The sequence below is a fragment of the Oppia nitens genome, unplaced genomic scaffold (assembly GCF_028296485.1).
Source record: "Oppia nitens isolate AA-2021 unplaced genomic scaffold, nextdenovo-longstitch-racon4-pilon3 scaffold13_pilon_pilon_pilon, whole genome shotgun sequence".
NCBI classification, from domain to species: Eukaryota; Metazoa; Arthropoda; class Arachnida; order Sarcoptiformes; family Oppiidae; genus Oppia; species Oppia nitens.
Genome location: NW_026533192.1, coordinates 455,830 through 471,378, shown reverse-complemented (window position 1 = coordinate 471,378; position 15,549 = coordinate 455,830). Strand labels below are relative to the sequence as shown.

At 35.2% G+C, this 15,549-nt stretch overlaps 3 protein-coding genes across 3 annotated transcripts; 2 read left to right on the top strand and 1 right to left on the bottom strand.

Moving 5' to 3' along the window:
- The first annotated feature begins 230 nt into the window (after positions 1–230).
- On the top strand, positions 231–1,233 carry LOC128957472 (uncharacterized). The gene is made up of 2 exons (XM_054303241.1): positions 231–1,087; positions 1,167–1,233. The coding sequence occupies exons 1-2, from the start codon at positions 289–291 to the stop codon at positions 1,172–1,174; spliced, it is 807 nt and encodes a 268-aa protein (XP_054159216.1). The 5' UTR covers positions 231–288; the 3' UTR covers positions 1,175–1,233.
- Positions 1,234–1,451: 218 nt separating this feature from the next.
- Positions 1,452–3,052, top strand: LOC128957461 (tyrosine-protein kinase Fyn-like). Its single transcript, XM_054303229.1, has 2 exons — positions 1,452–1,486; positions 1,782–3,052. The coding sequence occupies exon 2, from the start codon at positions 1,792–1,794 to the stop codon at positions 3,016–3,018; it is 1,227 nt and encodes a 408-aa protein (XP_054159204.1). The 5' UTR covers positions 1,452–1,486; positions 1,782–1,791; the 3' UTR covers positions 3,019–3,052.
- Positions 3,053–3,840: 788 nt separating this feature from the next.
- Positions 3,841–14,856, bottom strand: LOC128959457 (fatty acid synthase-like). The gene is made up of 14 exons (XM_054305416.1): positions 14,694–14,856; positions 13,839–13,991; positions 13,492–13,764; positions 13,061–13,422; positions 12,720–12,987; positions 12,381–12,653; positions 10,149–10,733; positions 9,207–10,064; positions 8,386–9,128; positions 6,904–8,317; positions 6,583–6,837; positions 5,177–6,519; positions 4,043–5,104; positions 3,841–3,957 (listed from the first exon to the last, which is right to left on the bottom strand). Exons 1-14 carry the CDS (start codon positions 14,854–14,856, stop codon positions 3,841–3,843), a joined length of 7,869 nt encoding a protein of 2,622 aa, XP_054161391.1.
- Between the last annotated feature and the right edge of the window lie 693 nt (positions 14,857–15,549).

The following is a 15,549-nucleotide window of genomic DNA, read 5'->3' as shown; positions in this document are numbered from 1 at the left end:
TATTTTAAAATTTAAATATAATTTCAAGTTATAAAATAGTATGAAAAAACAATTGATAATTTATTGTAGTATTAATCCACAAAAAAAGWTAAAACATTATTTCAAARAKTACAACAAGTTTTTAGATAAAGTCAAACATCGATCGGCTAAATATATCAAACAAATCGATTCGTTTTATATATTTTTTTATTATTGTTGTTTTCAATGAAAATATAAAAAAATATATAAATAAATTTCATAAGAGTTTAAGTATTACAATACAATATCAGGARAACTCAAAGGAAAATTATGGGTAAAAAAAGCAGATCCGGCCGATCCCGTGGATCACAATACTCRCAAAGAAGTTCATTGCAGGTTAGRGGACAACAAAGGACTGGTAGGGCAACCCCGCCATCCGGTACCAGACCACTGGRCTCACGCACTGCTTCTATTGGAAGTGAAGCCGGGGCTGGTTTGCCAGTCTCTTCGGAAACTTCGCTGAGAAGACAACAACTACAGCAACAGATTATGGAATCACAAAACTTGTCCAAAAGAATATCGACGTCATCTTCGGTCAGAACAATGAAGACAATGTCTGGATCAGGTYACTCATCCTCTAGTGACCAACCGTCGCAAAATGTCATCGAAGATCTTGACAAACTGCGAGATATTGGCTTCAATATAGACTATCCAAACGGATTATTAGGAGAAGGATATTATGGACAAGTCTATAGAGGAACGTACGGTCCACAGGCCGAAGGTATACAAGGATTGCCAGCCAATCGAAGATTTGCTGTTAAAATCATTGATTTTGGCGACAAATCAGACGACGACACACTYATGGCCAGAGAGACGTTTGAAACGGAAAARTATATCCTCACAGAAGTGAATCATCCGAATGTAGTTGTCGTCCGTATGGCCATCAATATGGGTACAGTCAGACCATTCCCTTTTAGAACCAACAAAAATGCCGAGTATTTATCACCCGAACGGGTCTATCTGTTCATGGATTTTGCTGATAGGGGTGATCTGCAAACATTCATTGACAATCACTGGCAAACTATGACATCTCATTTGAGAATGAATTGGATTATTGAGCTATTTTCAGGTATGCTATATTTGCACAACAATAACATCATTCATGGAGATATACATTGTGGTAATGTATTATTGTATACCTCTGGTAGCACTATAGTCGCCAAATGGACTGACTTCGGACTGGGATATGTGGCACCCAATCGTCAGTATCGTTTTCGGGCTGATGTGACCCAAGATATTAATCGTTTGATTAAAAAAGATGTCGAGAGTATGGGACGGGTGTTTGGTGTCATACTGGATGGCCGATGGAATACTCAAGAGTCACCACAAGAAAAACAAATACTCGACACAATGAAACAGATGAGGTATGATATGAGTACAGCACCGGATATTACCAGTCTTTATAAAAAATACAAACATGTATTGGCAGAGGAATTGACTTTCCAAGAGGACTACTTCGCATAAATAAGTATATAATTTAAGTAGTATTAAAAAATAAAGATATTGTATTAATAGTAAATATTAGTTGATTTTATTATTTATTACAAAGACTTTATTATACTTTTTTAAAACACTTGTTTATTAGACTTAATTTTACAGTTAATACTATTATMTATTATTTTTAAACAAACAAAATACTKAATATACATTTTAGATCAATACAGGTATTAGTATTGTTGTGTTTTTTATTTTAAAAATAAAATTTAAGTGAATATTTTTATTTAAAAAAGAGTAATTGAGAACTAAAATCCTTCTAACATCAGAGCATCAGARATGGGAAGAAAAAGAAGATCCGGTCGATCCCGTGGATCACAATACTCGCAAAGAGGTAGTAACTCATATGGATATACTGGYCAACAATCATCTACTAGTAGACAATACCCTCTATCAGGTCAGCGACAACGGGGAGCTTCTGTTAGAAGCGAAGCCGGAGCTGGTTTACCCGTTTCGGATATCACTTCAGAGAGAAGACAACGCCTTCAACAGCAGATACAAGAAGTGCCACATATTACTAAAGGAATAACACAATTACCGAAGTACCGCACATTATCGACAGCTTCGTCTGCTTCTGCAGGTTCAGCCAAGACATGGTATAACATATCCAGCGGATCGTCCGGTACTGACCAGCCGTCGCAAAATATCATCGAAGATCTTGATAAACTGCGAGACATTGGCTTCAATATAGATTATCCAAACGGATTATTGGGTGAAGGATACTTTGGACAAGTCTATAGAGGAACGTACGGTCCACAGGCCGAAGGAATACAAGGATTGCCAGCCGATCGAAGATTCGCCGTTAAGATCATTGATTTCGGCGATAAATCAGACGACGACACACTCAAAGCCAGAGAAACGTTTGAAACGGAAAAGTATATCCTCACAGAAGTGAATCATCCGAATGTAGTTGTCGTCCGTATGGCCATCAATATGGGTACAGTCAGATCATTCCCTTTTAGAGCCAATAAAGGAGCCGAGTATTTATCACCCGAACGGGTCTATCTGTTCATGGATTTTGCTGATAAGGGTGATCTTCAAACATTCGTTGACAATCACTGGCAAACTATGACACCTAATCTGAGAATCAATTGGATTATTGAACTATTTTCAGGTATGTTATATTTGCACAGTAATGACATCATCCATGGTGACATACATTGTGGTAATGTATTATTGTATAGCTCAGGTGGTACTATAGCAACCAAATGGACTGACTTCGGACTGGGATATGTRGCTCGTAATCGACAGTATCGGTTCCGGGCAGATATAACCCAAGATATTAGACAATTGATGAAAAACGATGTCGAAAACATGGGACGGGTGATTGGTATCATACTGGATGGCCGTTGGAATAGTCGAGAGTCACCACAAGAAACACAAATACTGGACACTATGAAGCAGATGAGGCACGACATGAACTATGAACCGGATCTCAGAAATCTTTTTGAAAAATACAAACATGTGTTGGCAGAAGAGCTAACTTTCCAAGAGGACTACTATTGAGAAATGTGGTCAACATTGCTAACTAAATAAAGATCAGATATTTTATATAAATTGTATTAATTATTTATTTCTTGTTTCAAAGTCATTCTAATAGAGAAAACAATTTTTTTATCGATATAATAATTTTGTGAATTATTATACGTTTCATAACTTATTCAATATAAGATATATACTAATTAATTAAAATTATTCAATAATTTAAATACATTTTTAAATATAATTTTAAAACTAATAAATGTGTTCATTAAAAAAATAGTTTGTTATTCATACAGTAAAGTTAATCATTGATTGTCACTTATTTTTACATACATTTTAACATAATAAAAAAATCAAGTAATTATTGTTTGTAATAAATCATGGACTTAAATTTATATTATAGACAGCMAGTAAAAAGTATTGTCTTTTATACAATAAAATGTTAATTTTATTATTTAAATATTAATCATGAATAATGAGTATAATTTTACCATAAATATAATTTAAATAGAAAGGTATATTTTTTAAAAAAGACACTTTATTACCAATTAAATCAATAAAATTAATCAATTACATATGTGATTATATAAAAATATAATAAATTTTATAAAAATTCATATATATAAAAATATACTTTATAAAAAATAGTATAAATCTTATAAAGAAATGCCATATTATCAATATATTTAATTTTATATATAAAAAATTTGCTATCAAATTAATTTACGCGTACAAACGCGTCAACACACACGTGCACAAGATAACAGATCTGATGCACACTTAAATTTGATGCCTATATATATATATATACAATATAAATGTGTATAACTGTCCTTAAATTACTAATTATTTTTTAGAAAGATATTGATTGATAGCAYCCGACAACCTCTCGACGGCATTCAACGAATGGATGTCTTCACCCGTGCCCTCAACGGTCTCAAAGTTAAGTTTTCCTTCCAATCCCTGAATTAAAAATATATTTTAAAATTGAAAACAGATCTTAATATTTATACAAATATTATGATAAATATTTTAGTCAATTACATACCGAATCGGGCAGAAAATAAGCGTTTCTTATCTTATCGCTGACCACTTCGTCAGCATTTTCTTCAGTAAAATCAAATGGTTTTAATATCAACAGCTTTCCAGTCATTTTCAAGAACTTGGATCCGATGTTATATTTAAGTTTCTTTTGTTTATTCTTCATATTAACCCGATATGTTGTGAACAGTTTTGCGCGTTTGAATGAATTCATCAAAATCTCATCCAAGTCTCGACTCACAAGACTTTTACCRCAAAACTCTTTTAATTCGGACGCCATTTTGTCCAACTTAGAGGGTATGTCTGGTTTAGTGTCAACATCACGCTTGAACTTAGCCTTAATAACGACAGGCATGTCTTTTGTGATAAACTTCAACATCAATTCAATTAAATAATCATTTGTTATCTCTTCATCCAATTTGATTTCCGAAAGCATATCAATGATAACACATTTACCTATCGGTGCTTTCTTTAACATTTTCATAGCAATGAGTGCACCATAAAAGTGGCCCAAAATATCATAATCTCCTTTAGGCTCCAAAACCTTCATCAAATTAGTATAGTATCTACTGATCTCTTTAAGTGAACCCATTTTCTCCATCTCTTTAACCCAATTGAGACCAATGACTGGTCTGTCAATCTTTTCTGCCAAACCTTCGAGCGATGCAAATATGCCCTCCAGTGGTGGCAAAAAGTAAATGGGTTTACCAGTGGTTACACTGTTTAACTTGACGTAAGCGTCGGCGGGGATCACAAACTTAACTTTGCATAGTTTTGTTCGACAATTCTTGATCTCTTCAGCAAAAGTCTTCATTTCATCTACCTTTCCCTTTTCAAACTCCTTCATCATTCCTATTGTAATATTCTTGATATCACTTAATGATACTTTAATGTCGTAATCTCTTTCTAATCCCTGTTGTAGTTCCACTGCAAACATAGACTCCATACCGATCTCACCCAATGTCAAGTGATCGGGTGTAGTCTTAGGGTCGATACCCAGCGCCTGCCAGATCTGGTGCACAATTTTGGCCTCTTTGGTTCCGGCCATTGTTGAACGTTCGGCTCTAACCTAAAATTATAGATAATTAACTCAGAGATGAGTATTAACTATAAAATGAAATTTTAATTCATAATCACTTACAACACACGAAACAACTGCATGTGACGTCTGAAGGAATTTATCCAAAATTTCCAGACAAGAGTTGATTCTCTGTTTGACGATTCCCGACAACGAACTATTTATTTGAGTGTCTGTCATAACTCCTACATCACCAATAGGTCCCCATTGTATAGCCAGACCGTGAAGACCATCGCGACGTCTTTGTTCGCAAATGCGTTCGCATATAGAATTGGCGTAACCATAGTTGGCCTGACCGGCGTTACCTTTACCACAACTGACAGATGAGAAGACCACAAAATAGTCTAAATTGAGTTTCATATCTCTCGACATGCGATCAAAGTTGACAAAACTGGTACTCTTCGAGTCGATTGTTTCCTGGAATTTGTCGAATGTATGGTTTTCGACGAGACAATCGTTAAGAAGAACAGACAAATGGAAAATACCGCCAATTGGTCCCAATTGCTCGGCTTCGGTGAATAGAGCTCGGGTACCATTCATGGTGTTAGTATCGTGAGTGGAGACAACGATTCGTGGCTTAAACATTGCAAACTTGATGCCCAATGACTCCAAGCGATCCAAAATAAACTTTTGGTATTTATTACGGACACCAAATCGTGAGGTGAGCACAAAATTACGAGCGCCGAGGAATATCATCCAATGAAGCATTTCCAGACCGAAACCGCCTAAACCACCGGTTATTATATAAACTTTGTGGCCGTCAAAGTAAGTCTTCGATGTGGCCATCAGTGTCAGAGTTGGATTAAATTCCATGTGTTTGCCCTTAACTTCTTCCTCTTCTCTAACTTTGATGATAATCTTTCCCATGTGTTTACCGGTTGTCATATATCGGAAAGCTTTCTCCGCTTCTTCGGCTTTGAAAACAGTTCTATTGATTGGTTTAATCATACCATTGGTTGAGTTTGCGTGCATCCAATCGAAGAACTGTTGGGCAAAGCCGGGCACCAAAAACAGTCGTCTGTCGACTGACACACCAATGAACGAGATGTCCCTCAAGAATGAAAACATTCCCAACTGTTTGTTCATTTGGAGATCATATTTGCCGATCTCAACAAAACGACCGCAATCGGCAATACACTCGTAACTGGCGTCCAGTTTATCGCCGGCCAGTGAATTAAGTACCAAATCTACACCTTTTCCTTTAGTCAGAGACTTAATTTTGAACTTAAATTGAGTGTCTCGGGAGCTAAATATGCGTTCCTCTGGAATACCATATTCAGACATTAAAAACTTTTTCTTATCTTCGGTACCGACTGTCACATAGATATCTGCTTTATAGTACTGGCAGACAATGATAGCTGCCTGACCCACACCACCAGCAGCTGAATGAATAAGTATACTCTCATCTAATAAAAACAAATTATAAATAATTAATATAACAATTTGAGAAACAGTTATAAAATTAATACATTTCTTCAATTGGGCCCTTTCGATGAGTCCATACCATACGGTACTATATGTACTCAATATAGTAATCGCGTCATCCATTGACCAGTGATCAGGTATGGGCGATATGAAGTCCTCAATAGCGTCCACATATGTGGCAAAACATCGGCTTAAATCAAAGCCGCAAACACGGGTGCCGTCATCAGTGCGACGACCGGCAAACTCAAAGCCCAACAAACAGTCTGTAAAAAGACTTTGAGGACCCGAAACAATACGACCTATTAATAAGTTAATACAAAAATTAATTAATAGTTTTCAGATCCCTATTGTCATTTGAATCATACCTGTAGCCAACATAACGTCCCTAAAGTTGAGACCTGAGCTATAAATATTACATCTGATTTGTTGACACTTTCGGTTATTGATGTCATAATAGGTCTCTTTGGGGACCAAATTCTTAGAGTCGAACCATTGAAGACTTCCGAGATCCCTGTTTTGTCCGATATTCAAGAAATAGTCGTTAGTCTCCACCTTATCATAGTCGCGGGCGAGTGTCAAGTGTCTAAATGTACCCAATTGGCCGTCTTTGAGCACATTTACCACAACATCGTTGGTAAGTATCTCATGGAAAGGCGAGGCCTTGAAATCAATCGGTAACTTCAACTGATTGTCAAAGTCGTAAATAAGTCGAATACTGTCACCACCCGGTTCCAGACGCAGACAATTGACGAGACCAACGATACCATTGTATGCGGTATTACTGGCGATAAGCCATAGATGCTGGTCATCCTTCTCATCGTCGCGTTTGAGCAGAAGTCTCTGTTTGACACTTTCAAACCAATCACTGTGTTTATCGTTAATCTCAAAAACGTTTCTATTTTCGGGAATTGTCGTCAGTTTGGTCACAATACGGCGGAATAGTACGGCCATCGAACCAATATCGTCGGTTTTGCGACCGATGACTACAAAACCGATTTTTTCTGCGGCGGCCATAAAGTTGGCGATGCGCTGTTCCAGTTGTGCATTTGTGAGGCCACCCGTATTGGTCAGACTGTTAAGCGCCAGTTCGGGTTCCGTATACTTGTAACGGAAAACCGATAGCAAGAATCCTTTGCATACGACTGCATCATAGATGTCTTGAACAAAACCTTCAAGATTTAGATCCCATAGATCTGAAGAGTCGTAATGTACGACCAGATTAGGTAGTGTCACATCTGATGGGAAACTTGTCTTCTTGTAATCCCATTCATTGATTTTGAATGCCTTTTGGCTGTATGTGTCGGGTAATGTGGCCGTCGACTTGACCGCAACATTATAGCTGACATCAATTGGGTAGATATGACACGAAGCCAAGTGATTGTCCACTTCTTCGGCTAACAAGCCGTTCGTTAAATTGATTTCCAATACTTTAATCTCTTTTTTGGGAACATTACACTCACTAACAATGTCTAAAAGAGATCGTATTAAATGTTCATTTCGTGAGACTTGATTTATGACATCGAGTGACAGGTCGTACTCCGGTTTATTCTTGAGTTCCGACAAATACTTGCGAACGGAATCCATCTGAAAATCATTTTTTGGATTTTGATTCTCATCGCTTGTGTGTTTCACCAAATCACTGATAGTCTTAAGCAATACGTAGTTGTCTTTCATATCTTTAAGATAGTTGGTAATCAAATCCTCATCTTTCTGGTTCTGTACGTACGGACTGTCCGTTTTGAACAAGTGTTGAGCTTTTGCAGTCATTGTTGAACATACCTATTGATTATTTAAAAAAAATGGTTATATTGTCAATAAAATTATACAATAAGTCATTAAAACCATACCTTCAGATATTCATTAATAAGTGTTTTGTCGCATTCCTCGATGGCATCGCTTTGATTATTAGGAATGAATTGATACGACTCGAGCTTCAAGTCGGCTACATTGGTCTTCCTCGGTATAGGCAATGCCATTAAGTCTTCCACTTCAATACCGGGCGCAACAATCATACGAGAATTCATGTCCACGTGAAACGGCAGAAGAGACTTATATATATAGAAGTCTTGTCCGATAAGTTCTTCAATGTTGTCGATATTGTTGGCGTCAAGAATTTCTTCGACGTCTTCATTTTGTTTTTGCAAAACATCGTCAAACGCTTTTTCTTCGTCCAACTCAAGTCTTTCATCAGACATCTTATAATTGGCTACCGCTTCGTACAGCACTTTGGGATCGCAGCGCAACTGTTTGATCATCACCGGTACCATCATCTTACGGAAAGGCATGGCGGCTGCCATTGTCTGGAGCAGTGAATCCATGAGTGTTACCCAATTGCCCTCCCAGAGTACCTGTCCGTGTAATATCTCAAAGTTATTAGTCTTAATAGACTTCAAGCCTTGGAATTTAGGTCCGTAATCATAGCCGAGAATATGCAGGTCTTTGTAGATGTCTTTGCCCTCTAAGACCACTTCATAGTCGCCTTTGACGTCCTGTTCGAGCAAAACGTTTTGTACGCTTAGTGTGTAGTCGTCGGGCGTACGGATTCGGCCCAAACACGTGACGTTACCGTTCTCTAAGATCACGAATTCGCCTAAAAAACATCAAAACCACAAATATTATCATCTCTTCTTCATTCTCATTGTTATCTAAAAGTTTATATAATAGTTACCCGAATTTTGAAAGTACCGAACTTTCATTCGTGTGACGTCCGTCTCCGACAAGAACACTGGACGCCTGAACTGGACGTCCTCGAAGACTACGGGTATTTGATTCCAGATCTTGCCATGAAAGGCGGCCATTTGGCGCCAGGCCAACATCATGTAACCGGTGGCCGGGAATATCATATTTCCGTCAATACTATGGTCCGGATAAAATGATTTGATAGAGCGCTGCAAATCGATCACTTCATTCATGTCCGAAGCCGTGGCCCGAAAGTGATAGTCGGGAAACTTGCGTACAAAGTATGTTTGTTTGTGATCCCATTGTAGGAGCGAACTAACAGATTGAGTTCCTCTGGCCACTGGCCACTCAACTTTCGGGTAAAGATTTTCGATACTCGGATTGAGGCCGAGTTCATATAGTTTGGCCAATGAAGTCAAATACATTTCCAAATTGGTTTCATTCGCGTCTTTCTTGATGAGCGCCAAACAGGTCGCGCCCTCAAGAGTTTGTGTAATTATCTTCGAGAACAGTGCGTGCGGTCCGATCTCAATCACTATGGCGTCTGTTTGTAAATTCTTTAGCTTATTGTAGAAATATACGGGACTAATGAGGTTATGGACAAAATACTCGGCTGATGCGTAACGCAATGCATCCTCGCATTCAGTGTCCAACAGTGCCGTCGAAATCCATTTTCTCGATCTAAGTCGCGGTTCCGGCAAATATTTCTTGATTTCATCGGTCATTCTCTTAGCCGATGTTATCAGATATTCGCTGTGATAGGGAATGTCGTGACTCTGCAGTTCCCTAACAAATACACCCTTTTTGTTGAGCCCTTCAATCAGTTTTTTCATTTCGTCGTACAAACCTTTTAACAACAAAAAAACAGATGTAAAACAACATTAAATTTAATTATCTGAACTAAAATAGCTATAAAATAGACTATAATTACCAGACATGACAACAGTGTCTTTTGCATTATTGCAGACAACACTAACACCATTTGGACATATCTTTTTCGCTTCATTCCAAGACATACCGACCACAGCCATCAAACCTTTCGGTATCTTTTTGTCGCTTTCAGTGACCACACCTCTAATATATGTGACCATAAGTGCCTCGCTTGCAGTCAAACAGCCGTCCGCATAAGCGCAGGCAATCTCGCCAAACGAGTGGCCAATAATACCGTCGGGCACAACGCCCAGTGAGGTCATCAGATCAAACAGTGCTAACTCGATGGCAGTTGTGGCGCAAAACTTGTTAGTCATTGTTAGCATCGATGACGAGTCGTCAGACAGAAGCAAATATTTGAGGTCAATATCAAAGGGTTTGAGTATTTCGTGGAACTCATCGATTCGTTCGGCAAACAGTTTGATGGGCATCAATGCCCGCGCCATTCCCGCCCATTGGCCGCCGAGACCGGGGAACAGAAACCAAACGGGTCGTTGGGTTTTCAACGCCAACAGTGATGACTGCTTTTTGTACTCATAATGTTTCTCATTGTTATCGCCCTTCACTTCCTTTATTATTATTGAACCTATAATTATGATTACAAAATATAAACAAATTTTTAAAAATTTATTTATTTTTTAATTACTTTTTTTAAATAAATAATTTATTTTTTTATTCATATCCAACTGTGCGATCTAAATAATAGGTGAAAACGTATTGCACAGTATGTTTAACTAACTGTCTTTTTTTGTTATTGTAAGTGTCAAGGAAAATATTTGTTGTCATTAATACTTTGATTTATATTTATTTCAAAGTTAATATTTTTTCTTTGTTTTTTTTTTGATTGATTAATGATATGACAAAAATTTATTTTAAAAATGACCATTTAGTTAGTCATTTATATTGTGTTAAATATTATTTTTTAAAATAAATTTAAACATTTTGTTTTATATAATGTCTTAGTTTGTCAATACAAAACAAACAAAATACTTATGTAATAATTATATAAAATATTATTATAAATTATATAACTGTTATCATAAATTATAAATTTGCTTATATTAAAACTGTGTGTCACAAAAAAGTGATATATTATTAACGGTTTAATTAGTTATTTAAACCGCAAACAAAAACTAATAACTAAATATTAAAATTCATTTATTTTGTTATCAATATCATTATTTATATTTAAGTGTCAATTATATGCAAAAAAATAATAAATAAAATCAAAACAGAAGAAAGTTATATTTATTTTTGCCCATTATATTAATTTTTAATATATTTATTCAATTATAATCCCTAAATATTAAAATTTTTGTTCATTTTTAAATTATTTGTTTTCCCATTTAATTTTCAATCAAAATTCAATGACTGTTTTATGTTTAAATTTTTAATTTAACTACAATTAAGTTATTGTTTTGCTTTTTAAAAACACATTATAACTTAATTATGAATTAAATATCAATATAATATAATTTTTATAAAATATATATGTGTTTAAATTAAAAACTAGTTTTTTAATAATTATAATGTAAATGTGTTTTTATTACACAAAAATATCATATTTTTTACTAAATTTCATTACTGTTTTTCCAATTTACTTTAACATAAAAATGTAAATTTAATTTTCATATCTTTCAATTTTTTGACTTAAAGACAAACATTTTAAGTAAATCTTTAGTCGTTTGGGTTTATCAATACATTTCTACTCTCTTTCATTCTCTCTCTCTCTCTCTCTCTCTCTCTCTCTCTCTCACACACACACACACACACACACACACACACACACACACACACACACACACACACACACACACACACACTCACTCACTGTTGATAAGTTTCATCCCTATCCCTCTATTACTCACAAATACTCCACAATATTGCTGTTAGTGTAAAAGATAACCCAATTGTATACATAAATGTCAAATACTATATATTCAWTACTACAAACTGAAAACCACTTTAGAAATTGAATTTCTCTGTATATATATTCATATAATTAACACACTTTTGATATGAGAAAAAACACAAATCTTTGTCATTTTAAGTACTAAATAATAGTGTGAATGAAAATAACACTAAAATATATTAAAATGTTATTTTTGTAGAAAATAATATATTTTTTCAATTAAAAAAAATATATATATTCATAATGCTTATACTTAGTTAATATAATCAGTAACACAATTGCATGCAATTGATAAGTGATGACAAGCAAGTGATAACAGACCTCTATAGGGAAGTCCGGCTGAGTTTAATGACGGCTTAGTTTTCATTGTGTCGGCAATGAGTGCTAAAAAATCGCGGGTTATTTTGTGCGGATTCTTCTCAAAGAAGTCAAACATTTGGTTTAGCGACTCCTGAGTTCGGGCGCAAACATTGACAATACGGGGAATGATATCCGCAATCTTGAGACTGTCCTCATCAAGTAATTTATAGTTGGGTTCAAGCAATGCATGTGCGTTAACACCACCCACACCAAAGTTATTAACACCAGCGATGCCTGGATTAACATAAATTAAATTAAAATATGGACTTATAGTACTTTAATGGGTCACAACTGGCATACCGGGAGTATATTTAAGATTATCTCCATTTACGGGCACCAATGGCGGACAAAAATCTTTAATATTTTGCTTAATATTATTTAGATGAAGACATGAAGGAATACATTCTTTTTCATAGGCGAGCAATAGTTTTACAATAGATGACACACCGGAGGCGCCCTCCGCGTGACCGATGTTACTCTTTAACAGACCAATAGGTAGAGTTCCCTGACGTTTAGGTTTACCACAGTAGGCATTGTAAATGGCTCGGGCTTCTTGTGGATCACCGACCTATAGGACATAAATATTAATTTTAGTAATATTTATTGAATTGGTTTAAGAGTTTATGGTTTTTAATACAAACCTTAGTACCGGTGGCGTGAGCTTCAAAATAATTAATATCCAATGGATCAATGTTTGCCTCTTTGTAGACCTGAATCATGAGCTCCTCCTGACTCTCGGAGGACGGGAAGAACATTCCCATACGTTTGTTGCCATCAATGTTGACACCACTGTTCAAGACAGTGGCGTATATACGTTTTGAATCAGATTTTCGTTGCAGAAAAAGACACGAAACACACTCTCCTCTGGCAAAGCCATCGGCGGTTTCGTCCCATACTTTTGGTATGCCGTCCTTCGAGTTGAGTCGAGTCGACTGAAAAATATGGTTTGTGAAGGGCTGCAGATCTATATTAGTTCCGCCAACTATTGCCTGACGACACTTGCCTTTCAATGATAAGTAACGGGTAATAAATGATTAACTATTTATAAAATACACAATTGCAGGCTACATACCTAATCGCAAGTCATTCATAGCCACATTGAAAGCCACCATTGATGAGGAACAGGCTGTGTCTATGACCAGTGAGGGTCCTTTAAAGTCGAGTACAAATGAGACCCGATTGGCATACAGGCACTTGGAGTTTCCCGGAACCCACAACAATATCTCGGCCATTGAGTTTTGTGAGTCGGGCTGTGTCTCCTCTGGGATACCGTCGGGCATACCAAAAGATGAGTACCCAATATAGACACCGGTGTCGGAGCCCCGAAGTGTCTGAGGATTTATACCTATAGAAATCAGAGCACATATTGAATATAATAAATTGTAATCAATGTCTGACTAAGTTGTTTGTGAGCCATACCTGCGTCAACAATAGCCTCATATGTGGTCTCCAATAGGATCCTTGACTGCGGGTCTATTGTGTCGCCCATTGTGTTCATAATACCGAAGAAAATGCCATCAAATTTGTCAATTTCTTTGAGTTTTCCCATTCGGCCACACATTCCATATAAATCTATGTTTTATGAAATAATAATTAAAATTATGAAAATTAAATCTAAATATATTATTAATTTCAATAAACAGAATAGAAATAAATATTTTTTAAAATTTAATTAATATTAAGATTTAAATTATAGATAATAATAATAATAATAATCAATTGGACAGTCGTTGTTGGCGCCGCCCGACGACTACCGATGACCCCATCGACGGACCGAAATTCCAAGAGATAAGATTTGACAACAAAAATATACATCTTGAAGATTCAGCCCTTCGATGACAAAGGCCTCACGTTTTTACAATATATGGGCGCCAACTCATCCACACCACACACCTCCACCTCCATCACCACAATAACTCTTATTTTAAAAATTAGTTTTTAGTAAAAGTTTGGTTTTTATAAGTTGTATTAGTTTTACTGTTTTTTTCTTAAGAGTTTACAACAATTATTATATTTTCTATCCAATAGCTATGCAGTGAAGTCTAGTTTTCTGATATTTAAAAGTTAAAAAGTTTTAGTATTGTATTAATTATATGAAAATTGTTGAATTAAAATATAATTAAACTTAGTTATTTATTAATTAATTAATTGAATTAATTAGATTATTTGATATTATATAAACTATAATTAATTTAAATTATAAACTATTATATGATAACTGTTATACTGTATAAATAAATATATATTAATAGATATAAGATATTATAAACTGACCTGGATTCCAGCGTCGGTTATCCAGTGTAATCATATCCACTTTGTTATATAGATTTTCGGCAAATTCATCGGTCGAGTCGGACTCAGGGAACCGGCCGGACATACCACTGATCACTATGTCTTCGTCGACACATTTGAAGTGCTGAAGATGTTTGGCCGACATCTTGACTTCACTGTCAGTGTCGGTCACAAACTCAAAAAAAAACTTTTTAATAAATTATTATTATATATCAGAATTAATATAAGTATTAACTTTAAATATTTATTATTATTAAAATTATTAATTAACTCTACTTTTAACGCTTGTTAATAAACAATATTAATTTTTTAAATATAATTACAATTATTAACACAAAATCATATCATTATTATCCATCAATGAGTAATTAATTGATTTTATCATAAATAAATTTTATGATCAACTCATTTGAATAATTTATTTTTTAAAATAAATAAAGAAAAAAGTTTATGGATGTTGGGTCCAAAAACTTTTCTCTTTTATCGGACACTTATATGGCTACTAATCAATAGATATCACTATAAATTAAACTAAAAAAAATAAAATAAATATTATTTTGTTTGCGATGATAAAGTGATAATTTAGTGAAAAAATTTAAAAAGTGAGCCCAAACTCTACATGTTTTCACTATTTATATATAACCTCAAAGTCAAATGAAAAAGGTAATATTTGTGGGGGTCTCACAAAAAAAAAAAATGAAAGTAATATTATATAAAAAGGGGGCACAGGTATAGTATGTTTGGGGACAGGACTTAACGATAGGGACAGTATCAGACACTCAGGGGGAAGGCGTATCACTTTCACTAGTTATTTGTAAAACTATTACATAAAAACCAG